General features: G+C 39.6%; 1 protein-coding gene across 1 annotated transcript in view; it reads left to right on the plus strand.

The window, feature by feature from the left end:
• LOC102207585 (UDP-GalNAc:beta-1,3-N-acetylgalactosaminyltransferase 1-like) overlaps nucleotides 1–3097 on the plus strand; it is a 7534-nt gene extending 4437 nt beyond the window's left edge. Inside the window, exon 2 of the mRNA XM_005753440.2 lies at nucleotides 1193–3097. Within this exon, the coding sequence (XP_005753497.2) occupies nucleotides 1193–2184 (992 nt within the window). The 3' untranslated portion in view covers nucleotides 2185–3097. The remainder of the gene's footprint in view (nucleotides 1–1192) is intronic.
• The last annotated feature ends 13114 nt before the right edge of the window (nucleotides 3098–16211 follow it).

The raw sequence follows: 16211 nt of genomic DNA on the forward strand, positions 1-16211 counted from the left end.
AAGTTAGAGGGGGATACAAATAATTATGTGGCAAAATGTCCTCGTGATAGTAAAATAATCTCTAACAGGTGAAAAACAATAAATATATCACTTTCTATTGTAATCACAAACTAAACGGTAATGTAATTTTCCACCTTTTCACTAAACTAAAACATCACGACTTACGCGTCGAGTTAGTTTTAATGGAGGCGGAGTAAACTGGATCCTTGCTCCAGGTGCAGGGGAAACAGGTTCTATCGGGGATGTCTATCTGATCTCTCCGATGTCTCTTCCGTATACAGAAAAACAAGCAGAACAGGTGTGCCTATGCGATTGCACAGTTTCTAAGTATTTTTAAGTGCATTAAAGTCCAAGAATTCCCGTAGACTGCTTTCATTGTACACCTGTTTGAGCATAAAACAAGGGAAGTTGCCAGGTTCAGTATGCAAAACATTTCACGGAACTTAAAATTCTCAATCTTTAACAATATACTCTAGATGTTGTTCCTATATTGACTATTAAGATAATTTGGCTTCACAAATGACTGGCAAGATTGGAAAGTTTTTTCTTCTTCTCTTTTTTCAGTGGTTTGTTAAAAAATGCCATTATGTATTGAGCACTTTGCAAGATCTCTTTTTTTTTCAAATGTGACCTTGTCCTGTGACATAAAGTTGTGGTGAAAGTGTTGCACTTTTGTGAAAAAATTGTCCTTAAAAAGCGAACTGTGAAATAAATGAAGTCGACATGAAGTGATGATGAGCTTGTTGTCATCGACAGCTTCGCTTCTATGCACGCTCCGCTCATGCCAAACGGGTGCAGCTTCCCCATCACTGCAGCTGTGGCACCAAATCTGTTTGTCAATCTCCCACTTCCTTCACTTGTGAACAAGACACAGAGATACTTAAACTCCTCCGCTCCCGGGCAGTGACTCGTTCCTGACCCGGAGTGAATCCAGTGAATCCCCCGCCGCCCCGCCCTCTCCTCCCTGTGCAGCAAGCAGCAGGGCGCCCTTACTCCCAGCAAATGGGCGATAGAATTTTTTATTTATTTGTTTTTGCCCCCACCATGATGCCGCCCCGGGCAACCGCCCGTGTCGCGCGTATCAAAAACCACTACTGCCCTCTAGAGTGAGCTGGAGGCCACCACTCAATGAAGCCTGCAGAATACGTGCTGTACAAGTTCTCGTGATAAAATATGTTTCCTTTCTCTGTAGTTTTCATGGACAACAAGATGAGGCACCTAAAAGGCATCTTCATTTGCATTGCAGCAGCAGTGATTTTCATCTTTTTCTATCTCAATTCCAACAAAGTGGTTAGGAACATTCCTTATCAACCAGCATCAGCAGAGCCACATTGGGAGGATCCAGGACCATATCATGTGGCCTACCCACGAAACTACAAATTCATCATGGATGACATGCCTACATGTAGGACCACAACTCCTTTCCTTATTCTGATGGTTCCTGTTGCACCCGGTAATGTGGCAACTCGGGATGCCATCCGGCAGACGTGGGGAAATGAGAAGCTGGTTCTGGGTCAGCAGGTAGAGACTGTCTTCATAGTGGGCCTCCCTGGTGGAAGTGATGCTAAACATCAGCAAGAGAAGCTTCAGCAGGAGAATCAGCTGTACCATGACCTGATTCAGAGCAACTTTCAGGACAGCTACTATAATCTGACTATCAAGACTATGGTCATGCTGGAGTGGCTGGCTGCACACTGTACAAAGGCTTCCTTTGTCATGAAGATCGACTCCGATGTTATACTCAATGTCCCGAATCTGGTGAAACTGTTGGTGGATCCTAGCACAGCTAAGCAAAACTATATGACTGGGCTGGTTTGGTGGCATAGTCCTGTTTTAAGGAACCCATTTATGAAGTTCTACATGCCTCGATCTGTGATTGCTGAATCAGAGTACCCCCCATATCCGCTCGGCTTTGCCTACGTCATGTCACTAGACCTTCCTGGGAAGATCTTGGGAGTGTCACCTGAGATCAAACCGATCTACATTGAAGATGCTTACCTCGGCATGTGTCTGAAACGCCTGGGCGTATCTCCTACTGACCCTCCAGAAGAAACAATGTTTCTTGTCAATCCCAGCCATTCTCTGAGCAGCTGCAGTCTTTCAAAGGTGATCGCTTCGACAACAACAAGCATCTTGCAAATGAATGACTACTGGGAGAGGATCAAACGGGGAGTTCAGTGCTGAAGGTTTTCCAAAAAAGGTATTGTTTATAGTTATAGGATTTTGGATCAATGGAGTGGGAACCTGAATCTGGCCAATGGTTAAAACAAAAATAAAATATTGCATATTTATTATGTGGCAAAATGGAGACACCTTTGTTACATCTTGCCAAATCTGATCATTAGGCCAAGTTAATATAATTTCCTTTCCTTTGAAAAAGGTCAATATATATTTAACTGAAGCACAGAGGTTGTGAGAGGCTTTTTGTCAGGGGTTAATATTAAGAGTATATTTATATATTTACATGTTAGATCTTTGTGGTGATATTGGATTTTCAAATGATAAAATGATACTGTAATCACTTTTTATTGAAGTCAGCCAGGCCTCCTTTGTCCTCAGCTCAAGTGTGAGATGTTTAAGTTACTTTTATATCCTCTTGTATTTAACTTTAGCTCTTTTGTATTTCTGTACTTTTTACTCTCTGTGTTTGTCTTTTATATTTGGTGTTATGGTATGGATAACACCAAAGGATATACATATAAATATAGGATATATAGGATTTAGGATATAAATGCTGTGGTGTTTTTCCTAGTTCATGTAACATACTTGTTTCTATGTCAAGTTAAACTGATGTTATCTAAACTATGTTGCATGTATCATCTTGATGCAATGCGATATAGGAAAAGTACCACGAGTTTAAACAAACTGGCCAGTACTGGGAATACAGTTGTAGTTTCTCATACTTCCACAAGATGGCAGACTTTGATTCGATAAAATTTAAGCCACAACACTCCTAACCACTTTAAACAACAACAACAACAACAGTTTTTATTAATGTGCTGCATATTTATCAACCCCACTCATTTAAAAGTTTGATGTAAATTTCTTCAAAACACAATTAAAATATTTACATTAAATAAAAATCATTTTATGTCTGTTTAAGTCCAATTGAAGTTTTTCATTTTTAACCAAAAATCCAGCATCAAAGAAAAGTACTATGTGGTGTTTGTTTTCCAAATGAATGGAAATTTTGAATTTTTAAGGTAAAATATATAATTGTTAAACTACTTTTAATTACATTTACCTAACATTATCTGGCCATATATTTGAGAACAGTGACATTCGTCTAAAACGAGACAATTTTAAAATACAACTTTTAGCATTTAACAGACATCTAAAGAAAGGTTTAGCTCACACAGAAGGATTTAGGAATGCTGACTTGAACGCATCAGGAAGCTCGGGAGGAATGCCAGGAACCTCTTCCTCATCATTGTGTCAAGAAGAGCAACGATGCTGAAGTGAAAGGCAAGTCTGCCATTTATCCTGTCAGCCAGTGAGTTCGCTCATACACACAAAACAACTTCCAGAACATGTTGATGAACATAACGAAGCACCAAAACCTCTGACCCATCAAGGTCAGAGTTTTAGGCAAGCGCTCATGGGTACTGTGTATTAAGAACTGAATCTTTTTTGGCTCCAGTAGAAATCAACAGTGAGTACTGAAATCTTTGGTAGGTTCCAAACCTAAAAGGAGAGACGTGCATTTGATTGTCTGACACTTTTAAATATCACTTATGTGCAGTTTCATGCTTAGAATAAAGAAGTATTTCTTTCACACAGTCTGCACAACTGAGTGCTGTATTGTGCCTACAGCAGGAGCGTTAATGCTATTTGGGGAATGATGGTTTGACATCATGGATTTTCTTAAAATTTAAAGATGCTTAAAGAATATGAAAAGCATGCATGAAAGAATTACAGTCATTGTTGGCAATTTTAAAAGAAATTTTCATATTGATAAAAAGGGGGGGAAACCGGCGAGTAACATGCTTAGAACTAATGGTCATACAATGGTTTGTCTCTGTTCCACGAGGGTAATGTGATAGGTTTGTGTTTTCATTTATCTCCAGCTCTCAGATCCATTAACTTTCTGTCAAGGCCCTGTTCTAGCTCCCGCTGACTGCAGCCTTAACCAAGAAAACAGCTAAAAATTTAAATAGCGACAATTTGTTTGTCATACTCTCTCTCCCTTCAGTATTTTATGCCTTTGGTGACACAATGAAGTGGGCACACACTGTTCCTCACAGATTTATTCATTACTTAGCACAATTACCCACCAATTTTGACTCCCAGTACCTTAAACTCTCGTTGAGATTTTGAAGTACCAGGCTGTGGGAGCTGTTGGAGTTGATTGCACTACATGTGTTAGTGATGTCTGGCTCCAACTGATCCACACAGGGGGCCACCTGTGAGTCCTGTAAGACCAGGACCAGTAATCCCACTAGTCAAACAAACTTTAAATTTGAAGGTCACACACACATGGGTGTGCTAGTGTGAGTGTACCATACGTTTGTTGGTTTAGCACTGCTGTGCTTTTTGTCACTTTAAATGTTAAATGTTGCAACCATTTTTTTTCTTCCTCCTTTTCAGACTACTTCCTGTCTCTGCCCACTAGACAGATTGTTTGAGCATGTGTCTGCGGTGTGTGCATTACTAGGCCATATATTGTGTTCCTGTTTCAGGTATAAACACAAACCCTCACAGAGACTATACAGACTTTTCAATTTGTACACTCACAACACAGGAAATTGCTCATCTTCTTCCTTCCTTTGATGCTATCAAAAAGGATTGAGTTGATGGAGCTCAGAATGATTTATTGTGTGCAGTCTTTCTCCTTCTCTCTCTCTGTAGCTTTGAGGAGAATTGGATATCATTTATGTTCCTAAGAAACCAAAGCCTTTCTCAGTAGTTTGGTGCGGGGTAATAGAAAGTGTGTTTTGAATTTACTGAAGCTGAGAAGAAGTTAAGCATACACAGATAAAAATAGACATACCAAATACCAATGAATGACACAATTGCTGTTTTTTCAAAGCATAAAAAGGTGACTTGCTTCACAGATAAAGGGAAACAGAGGGATTAGGATGATTTTGCTCCAGGCTAACGTGCAAACCCAATTTAAACTTCATGTCCATTTAAATCACAATGACAAGGCAAAATTGGACACTCTGAAAATATATTTTTACAATTGCTTCAATGACTTTGAAAGTACAAAACACATAAAATACTGTCCAACTGAGCCCCTTGCAGACCAGGTGTCCTTCGGACTAGAATCCTATTCCCCCTGCAGATCGGCTGTCTGCTCTGTCACCCTGAGAAGAAAGACTGCACTGCAGGGCCATAAACTTGAGCTGGTCCTGTTTTGGCCGTAGACACACACACACACACACACACACACACACACACACACACACACACCAAAAACATCCATCAGTGCATGTATCTTTAAAGCAGGTACAGTGGTTTAAGTTGCACTGATGTGCAGAATATTATGGTTTTTTTATGGGAAGTAAACCATTGAACAGATGACTATATTGAAAAGTTTTAATTGCATATGTTAAAACAGCTCTGTGCTACATGAACATGCTCCTCTACAGTGACAGAGTTAAGCCAAGCTAGTAGTATAATGAATCCAATGACAATACGAAAAGAGCTCATTTTTTACCTGTACAGCCCTCAAATATTGACACACTCATTTGAAAAAAAATTGGAGACAAGCTGACAGTAGAGTGAATACTCACAAACAATGTCTTGAATAATCAGGCCCCATCTTATCTTAAAGACCTCATAGAGCAATATCACCCCAGCAGAGCATTTGGCTCTCAGACTGCTAGTTTGCAATTTTGGGAGGCAGAACCTTCAGCTTTCAAACCTCTCTTCTGTGGAACCAGCTCCCAGTTTTGATTGGATAGTTTCTATACTTTTGATATTAGGCTTTAAACTAAATAAACTTAAAACACCAGTCATTAAATGCATTCAATCATTAGTTATTAATAATCGTTGGATCTCTTCCACAGTGTGTCTTTTGACCTGGCAGCCTCCTGGCCCTCCCTCAGCCTGGTTCTGCCAGAGGGTTCTTCCTGTTAAAAGAGAGTTTTTCCTTTTCACTGTCACTAAGTGGTTGTTCATAACTGAAGAACCTGAATTTTTTTTAAATAAAATACTTGTTTTTACAACAAGAAAACAGAAAACAAAGGCTACATGAGGCTTTTGGACAAACAAGCAAGTAGTTTAAGGACAAAAGGCGGCTCTTTTGTTCTTTCTGTGCCTGGCTCTTTCTCTCACTCACACAAACACCATGGACAAACCATTAATGTGAAAGTAAGCCAGACTCTGTGGTGATTTAGGAGTAGCAGACAGTGTGAGGGTAAAGGCCAAGCTCTGGGTCTCATTCAATCTCTCTCCATTCACCAGCCCATAAATAATAACACAGGCACAAACTGACACAAGAGTTTGAGATGAAGGACATAGGGGGAAAAAAAACAGAGAGGACGTGGTGTCTTTTGATGACTAAGAGAAAGAAGAACAGCAGCAAAGAGCAAGAAGACAGGTGTGGGAACAGAAAGAAAATCAGATGTCCTGCTGCTTCCAGCTCAGTGTCAAAGAGCGATGAGGGACTTGAAGCAGTCATACAGAACAAAGTTGTTTGGAAAAATCACAGAAGAATGTAGTTACCTCCACCAAAGACTTTGCAGCTGTGATTATGAGCCTCTGACTGATTATAAACTTATTGTTATTTAAAAAACAACAACAAAAAAGAAACTTCTAAAATGGAAAAAAAAAATCAAAAGTAAAACAACAAACAAAAAAACATTTAAATTTACAAATTACAAATTACTTTCATCATAGACATATTAAATGTTGGAGCACTGTAAAGCATTTTAATTTACAAACAGTCAATTTACACTATCGCATTTTTCACATTCTTTATTTCACAATAATAATAACGATAATGACAATCAATTAAAAAATCAAATTCAGGGCTTGAGCAAACCATTTGAATTAAGATATACACTCACTAACCAATTCATTAGGTACACCTTGGTAGTACGGGGTTGGTCCCTTTTTCATCTTCAGAATTACCTTAATGTTTCATGACACAGATTCAACAACATTCCTCAGAGATTTTGTTGTTTGTCGTTACACTGTGGTCATAAAGGGATGGATACAGTCAGCAACAGAGCTTAGGTAGGCTGTGGTGCTTAAATGATGTACAATTAGTACCCAAAGCGTGCCGAAAAAAATCATCCCTGATATCATTACCCCACCAGCAGCGTGAAACACTGATACAATGAAGAATGGATCCCTGATTTCATGTTGTTTATGCCAAATTATGAGCCTACCATTGAAAATTTTAGCTTGAATTGACACTTTCAGACAAGATTGGTTTTCCAATCTTTTATGGTCAAAATTTGGCCTCAGTTTCGACATGGCACAACGTGTGCTCTTCTGCTTCCTTAGCCCATCTGCTTCAATGTTCCATGGCAATTCAGAGATGCTCTTCTCCATACCTCAGTTGTAATGAATGGGGAAAATCCCAGTAAATCAGCAGTCCCTGAAATACCCCACCTGGTACCAACAACCATGCCGGGTTCAGAGTCACTTGAATCAATTTTCTTTCATCTTTTGAGCTTTGGTCAGGTCATGTCGACCACTTCTGCATGTTTAAAAACAATGAGTAATAATTTTTCATAATTATTATTTCTTTTAAAAAAAGAGGATGTTTCAGTGGCAAGGAGTATAATAGGAGAAAATCAAAGAGCGTCCTTGTTTCCCTGAGCAGAATTGCCAGATGCTCTGTGTACACTGCCTTTTCTCATTTCTTTACATTTAGTCAAGTTCCTCTTGACCACAAGGACCCCTGCCACTCAGGTTCTCACGATCCCTGTCAAGGAGTCACTCTACAGGCTGTGAGAATCACTGGTAGCCCCTGCTGCTGGAGGCCTCCCGCTGTGGTCAGTTCCCTAAAAACACACATGCAGACACAGACAAAAACACACACAAACATGTCACAGGCCCATGTATGTTGTATATACACAGAATTAAACAAGCGTACATAATAGTATACAGTCTCTTACTCCCGATTCTTCTCCAGCATCCTCTCTCCTCTTTCTCTCATAACAAACACAGCTGTTCAGACTGCTCTGCTACAGGAAAAAAGAAGCTCCAGCATAAGATCTATGCATGTTCTTGATTTATTACATATCTCTTATATAATCACAATTTGTGCTATTTTATTGATGGTTGAAAGACCTGAAAATTGGAATAATTTGTTCTTAACACACATACTTCTTGTAAACATAATTGTAAAAATAGTGGTGATACCGTAGTTCTTGTAGCCACAGTAATGATAAAGTGAGACTGTCCCTATCAGGGAAAGTGTTTGGTTTTGTTTTGGTTATAATGAAGGTAGATTAACGCCTGTGTGTCATGGGAAATGCTTTCCATACCACTTGTGCTTTGACACTGTAAAATCTGACAAGTTGCCAATACTTAAAAAGATTATGCAGACTCACTGCATTAGAAAAGTTACACTTTATTTAAGATATTTAAGTTAGGGCAACTTGTTCAAAATGAGTACTTAGAATAACTTGTTTTTTCCGAGTGAGCAATACTAAATGAATTACTTCAGTTGACATATATGTTATATGTCAAGTTCTTTCAAGTACCATGCACTCACAATGAACGTGTACATTTTAGTCACTATGTCTCACTCTTTCCATATGCAGTCACTATATATAATGCATTTATGCATACATTACATATGAAATTCACAGATAACAGTGTATTTTTAACCAAACAACTTATCAAGATCTAAACATACCTTTAACTTGCTATTTCCTGGTCATGCCAGTACTCCTGGCTAAAGATGGGCAGATTGATCCAAATTTTGTTTGTATATGATATGATAGGACCGATACTTTGTTTTGGTCCTCTAAGATCAGTATGTAGATCTCTGAATTTTGTTAAATTATTATTATTATTATTATTATTATTATTATTATTATTATTATAAATATACTTTAACCTCATAAGACCTGAACTCTTTCATGGCATGAATTTTTAATTTCTCTTTGCTATTTGGGCTGATTGGGACCTGATGAATGTAAAAACAAAGAATCGTGGGATGCATTTTTTTTTAACCTGATTTCAGTTTCTGAGAAAAATGAGATCCACATTTGAGGACATTCGCTTTAAATTTCGATAGAACAGTGGCAGTATGATGTCTTCGTAAGTGCATATCAGGTCCTTGAAGAGCAAAATGTAGTATTTTGGTCTAGACATCAGAAAATGTGATGTCCACATATGTGGACACCAGGTCCTAGGAGGTTAAATATGTCTTGATGCATGCTCAATCATCCAGCTAACGAAATCCCAAAAAGTTGATTCTGTTCTGTTCATCTGAAAATGTCACATCTCGATCAACCAAATCAATGTTTTGGGTACCTCAAATATATAAAAAAAAAAAAAGCCTTTCTGTGTTCACTTTCATGTCTATGATTTTTATAGCCTATATAATATTTAAACAGCAGGAGCTGATCCAAAGTGCTTTAGAGACAGAAACATTTACAAGTCCTCTATAAAAAAAACCTCAATATCAAAATAGATGTTTTGTTCCGTTCACCAGTTATCGTGAAAAGTAAAAATCACAATCATTTAGTGGTTTAACTAGTGACTAACCCATTTTAGTTAGTCACTAAAATGGGTTTGGGAATTTGCAAAATGATGATTCATCTCACAAACCATGACACGCTGCTCTCCCCTACATAAGCTGCATTTAAGTCAAAAGTATCAGTATTGAGAATATTGTCAATACTGGCCCTGTACACTATCACATACAGTACAGTAGCAGTACTGGTGATGATTTTGCTGAAATTGACACACTTTGGAAAGCACTCCAGCAGGCTGGACCGGGCCTAATCTTTGACATTCCTGGATTATGATTTACAAAGGACAAATCTGGAAAATAAAAATAGGTCCATAAATATCTGGACAGAGAGAACATTTTTTTTTCAAATTTTGGTTCTTTGCATTACCACAATGCATTCTAAATAAGACAACTCATTTCAGTTATTTAATTGGACAAATTTAATGACTGAATCTTCTATCTCTGGGCATGAGGTCACTGAGGCAGCTAAAGAACTCCTTGGTGGCAGAGCCCCTGGGGTGGATGAGGTTCACCCTGAGTTCCTGAAGGCTCTGGATGTTGTAGGGCTGTATTAGTTGACACGTTTCTACAATGTTGCGTGGAGATCCGGGATGGTACCTCTGGATTGGCAGACTGCGGTGGTGGTTCCCACTTTTAAGCAAGGGGACTAGAGCATGTGTTCCAACTATAGGGGGATCACACTGCTCAGCCTCCCTGTGAAAGTCTATGCAAGGGTGCTGGAAAGGAGAGTCTGTCCATTAGTCAAATCTCAGATGCAGGAGCAACAGTGCGGTTTTCATCCTGGTTGTGGGACACTGGACCAGCTCTTTATCCTCTCAAGGATTCTTGAGGGTGCATGGGAGCTTGCCCAACCAGTCTATATGTGCTTTGTGGTATTGGAGAAGGCATTCAACCATGTCCGTCAGAGTGTCCTGTGGAAGGTGCTTAGGGACTATGGGGTATTTGGCCCATTGCTACGAGCCATACAATCCTTATACAACCATTGCATGAACTTGGTCTGCATAGCTGGCAATAAGTTGGACTAGTGGGTGATGGGCTCCGCCAGGGCTGCCCTTTGTCACAGATTCTGTTCGTAATTTTTATAGACAAAATTTCTAGGTGTAGCCAAGTGGCAGAAGGCTTTCACTTCGGTGGTCTCAGAATCTCATCTCTGCTCTTTGCAGATGATGTGGTTCTGTTGTGATGACCCCCAGCTCGCACTGGAATGGTTTGCAGCCGAGTGTGAAGCGGTGGGAATGAGATTCAGCACCTCTAAATCTGGCCATGGTCCCCAGCCAGAAAAGGGTGCAGTGTGCACTCCTGGTCAAAGACGAGTTCCTGCCCCAGGTGGAGGAGTATAAGTATCTCGGGGTCTTGGTTACGAGTGATGGGAGAAAGGAGCGGGAGATTGACAGACAGATGTTTTGGGTCATTGTCCATTTGTATTATGAAACGCCACCCAATTAATTTGACTGCATTTAGCTGGATTTAAGCAGACAGTATGTCTCTGAACACCTCAGAATTAATTCTGCTGCTTCTGTCCTGTGTCACATTATCAATAAAAACTAGTATCCCAGTTCTACTAGCAGCCATGCAGGCCCACGCCATTACACTGCCTCGGCAGTGTTTTACAGATGATGGGGTATACTTTGGATCATGAGCTGTTCCACCCCTTCTCCATACTTTTTTCATACTGTCATTCTGTTAGAGGTTGTCTTGGTTTTTCCAGAGCTTTGCTGGATTTCTAGATGTTGTTTAGAAAAGTACAATTGAGCCTTGAGGCTCTCTTTATTTTATACTTGGATATCATTATGTCTACTTCCTGGAGAGTGTTGTTAACTTGGCTGTTGCAAAGGGGTTTCTCATTACCATGTAAATGATTGTGCAATCATTCCCCACTGTTGTCTTCCATGGATATTCAGATCTTTTTTGCGTTGCTGAGTTTACCAGTGCTTTCCTTCTTTCTCAGGATGTACCAAACTGTAGATTTTGTCACTTCTAATATTGTAGCAATTTCTCTGATGTTTTCACAGCTTAAGGATGGCTTGTTTCACCTGCATAGGAGCACCTTTGGCCACATATCGTCACAGCAAAATCCTCCAAATGCAAGCATCACACCTCAAATCAGCTCTAGGCCTTTTATCTGCTTAACTGATAATGACATAACAAAATTGCCCATAAAATAGCATTTGAGTCAACTGTCCATTGCTTTTGGTCACTTTACAAAGTGGCTGGCACATGTTAAGGAGTTGAATTTCCTAAACCCTTCATCCAATTTGAATGTGGATACTCTCAAATGAAAGCTGAGAGTCTACACATGGTGTCCATGTAAATTATATAACTATTCCAATATAATTGGAATATGTTTCAGTAAACAGGTAAAAAACAAAACCTGTGTCAGTGTCTATATATATGAACCTAACTGTATAAGTGAAGAAGCATAACAGACTACTTTTGGAAAAAAACCAACGTATTTTCCTCTCTCCCTGAACTGCCACTGATTTACAGGATAATCCAGGCTTGCATTGCGGTTAGGCTGGCTCGGTGGGCTCCTTTTGTATTTTACTTTCAGCCACGCTTGAAAACAAACATTTAAATTGATTCACATTAAGATAATACCTTTTAAAATAAATGTTCAGCTGCACTGATGGGAAATCAAAGAGAATCAATGCTAATGAGCACTTCTGATAAACCAAGCTGTGGGAGTTTTGTGTAATTTGTCATTGATCTTTAATCATAATGTGGTGCATTGTTCTACTGTTGCTAATTATATGTTTTGTAAGAAACCTGTTACCACAGAAAGCCTGAATGGAATTCACCCCCAGCTGTAGCCACAAAGACTTGCACCCCCGGCTTCTGTTTGCTGTGTGTTGACTGGAACTGCTGTAAACCCTTTAATATTGACATTTGTCAGGCCTCCACTCATCATCGTTGTAATGGTATAACTGTAAAGTAAGCAAATTGGGTTTTTGGCCAACATCGCCAAACAATTTTTTTTCACATGTTTTTGTTTCATGAGTGTTTCTGAGATTCTTTTTTTTAACATCTTTCTTGTGTGCTGGCGTCCATCCTCACAGGACGTCTCACCACAGCCCATTTGCAGCACTGATGACTTCGAGCACAAACTGCAGTGAGAAACGTCATTAACATCTGTTTGTGGTCCACACAGAGAGGTTTAAGGCCATGTGAAAACAAAACAACAACACTGACGAGGCCAACAACTGCAGAGTCTGGGGCAGGGACCGAACGTGGTTTCCCATGACTGTGTCATCCCAGCTTCCCTCCCCTGTCCACCCTCCCTCGGCCTTGTTGTTTTTCTTGCTCTCTTCTTCCCACTCACTCTCCGCCATTAAATCTCGCCTAGTCTTCCTCTCTACGCTTATCTCTCTTCTCTTTTACTATACCCTCCCAGTTCCTGTCAGATCATTTTTCTTTCCTGTTGTGCTGACATCTCACTGTCACCTCCTCTGCCTCTTCTTTCCTTCTTGTCCTCCCTGTTCTCCCCTCCACCAGCTCCAGCACTCATTTCATTAAGATATTGAGACATTCATCACATTGGATTATATTTATAACCACACTGAAACTAAACTGAGTCAATTCTATAATTGGGCCTACTGATTCCAAGGCTTCACATTTTCTTCCAATCATTTCAATCTTTTCCTTTTTGTGGCTCAACATATTACACATTTTCAAAGAATCTATCATGCTAAGAACAGGATCTGCCAAATCTCCTCATTGAATTGCAAATTTTAGTCTCTTGCAGAGCTGCTCTTAACACGTGCATCATATTTGATTCATAGTTTTTGTGAGTTTTTTAGACTTCTACTTCATTGGTGTGAACACCCCCCTCCAAAAAACCTAAAATAAATTGCATTAAACACATAAATTTTTAAGTAATAAAGTGGGGGGAAAAGCAAGCAAGAAAGTCCTGAGTTTGAATCCATCATCTGCTCGGAGCCATTCTTTGTGCAGTGTACATGTTCTCTGCATGTCTGTGTTGGTTCTCTAGTGGTACTGGTGACTTCCACTGATTTGCACATTAATATGTAAGTGAAATTGAACAATCTAAACATAACTACATTACTCTTTAATATTAAAACTGTTCTGTTCAGAATGTGAATGCTTTTCAATTTTCTCTGTTTCTGTGCAAATTTGAAAAAAAAAAGAAAGAGATTTCTCAGAATTCCACAGAATCAGAATAATTGATGCTCATGAAGCTGAAAAAGGTAAAATAACTATTTTCTACAGTTTCAATTTAACTGATCTGTGATTGAACACATAGCATGGATTCTTTATTGTGCCATCATGTTTTTAAAGAAAATGTCAGGATGTTTTTCTGCAATATGAATATCAAGATAAAGTTATTCAATAAATGATGGAATTGCTAAACTAAAACGCAAACACTCACAACTATATTTTAAGCATTGATATTAATGTGATTTTATTCAGTTTAATTTTATTTATATGTAGCAACCAAGGTGCTTTATATTGTAAGACCATACAGTATTAAGAAGAAAACTCCAACAGTCAGACAAACCCCGTTGAGCAAGCACTTGGCGACAGTGGGAACGAAAAACTCACTTTTAACAGGAAGAAACCTCTGGTAGAACCAGAAAAAATAAACCTGGTTAACTTTGTCAGTGCTCTGTGCGTGGGTGATCTTTCTGTTAGTCTGTGACATACAGACAGATATGACTGACAAGTTTTGGGGATAGTCCAATAATAGTGAAAAACAATTACCTGATTTGAATTTGGCTATATCTCCATTCAAAGGCATCTTCTTGGCCATATCCAGACAGCTTCTAGTGCAGCTACTATTTTTAGATCACTCACTAGACGTCCCATTCTGACCACTTGTGCTGTGCACTTGGCAGTTTCATCATGGACCTCAATCCTGGACAGAGAGCAACTCCATGTTGTGCTAAAGGTTATCACAGCTCAATGATCAGGGCAAGGGGAGAGACCAAAACCATGCTTGTCTTTTTTCTCTCTCCCTAAATTCATTTGGTTGTGCACCATGACTTGCCACCCAAAGGCAAAACCTTCCATGCTGATTTCTATTATAAAATCCTGAGGCTCATGGAGAGAACACTGAGCAAACACCGACAAATTGAAAAGCCAGGAGCTTTTTGGCCACACCAGTCTTACCAACTGCCTCCCTTCCTTACCAGGTATGTCTCCCTGCTTTCTTGCCCACTTTCCAAAAGTCAAACTGAAAGTTTGACATGTTGAACACTGCACACATTGTCTGAGACACAAGTGCAAGGGGACAGAGTGGGACTTTCACTGAGACATCTAAGAGAAGCTGGAGAAGATATTCTTGAACTGGATATCAGACAAATATATTTTCATTTGCATAGACCCCTCCCCCCCTTTTTTTTAATCAAATAAACTACTGCATATTCACTACCTTCTCTCATATGCATATTTTTTATTTGCTGTTAATTTCCTTGCAGTGATATTTCCTTACAACATACGTAGTGTCCTACATACATGCATGTATACATATATTTGATATATATATATGTTGGCCCTCCCATACTGTAACCCCCCCGCCCACGCCACATGCGCGCACACACACACACACGCACAGCCAATGAGTGTGTGTGTGTGTGGGGTGGGACTGTGATAGGGCGCAGGTGGCAACCTAATCATCACTGCAAAGTGCTATTAATATACCAGAGTGAGAGGAGCACACACTGACACAGGAAATATGAAACACAGATATACAGAAAGACAAGGAAAGAAGAAGAATCATATGGAAGCGCTTGTTCTGCATTAAGAGAACAAAAAAAACCCGCAAACAAGCACACACAAAAAAATCAAAAAGACGTTGTCACAACTTAAGAGAAAGAGAGAATAAGAAAAGTAGCATGGACACTGTTCTCATTTTCCTTCAGTGTTCCTGGCTCCAGACCAAACGCAGTCTGCCTGCCTCCCGTGGGGAGAGTAACTCCAGGCCTGAATTCCATTGTGTTATTTCATGTTTTCTTCTCTGCCACAACAATCTCTGCCCGAAGAACTTGTAAAACACACTGCACAGGCAGCTATGTGCACAATAGAAGCACATGCACCCTGGCTGGCACGTATACACATAAAAACACAAAAGCACAGTGGCTGATACACAGAATGCAAGCACAAGCAACGTAACACTCCCTCTGCTTTAGCTACTTTCCTGTCTTATTTACATTTCCTAAAGCTTCAAATTAGGACTTTGGGAGAGACTGAAACAGAGAAGCTGAAGTCTTACTTAGACAGAAGTCATTTCCGCTGTGCTGGGGAGGTCTTTGGAGGGTCAAGCCTTCCACAGCCTCGGCTGTGTGAATCACATAAACACTGAGTGAAACACTCCCGCTTTGTACCCGACTGCAGTCCTCCTACTCTGCTCACACAGCAAGAGCCACACTTAGCCTGTTACAGCACACACCACTTTGTGCTGTGGTATTAAGAGTGTTTCTGGAAGGGAGTGCTGTTGCATGTCTTCAGTGTCCATTCATGGTCTGACGGTGTTCAAAAATTGACTTCTTATACATACATGCATCTATATATATATATATATATATATATA

Source organism: Pundamilia nyererei, unplaced genomic scaffold, assembly GCF_000239375.1.
Source record: "Pundamilia nyererei isolate P.nyererei 1_Seehausen unplaced genomic scaffold, PunNye1.0 scaffold00428, whole genome shotgun sequence".
NCBI lineage: Eukaryota > Metazoa > Chordata > Actinopteri > Cichliformes > Cichlidae > Pundamilia > Pundamilia nyererei.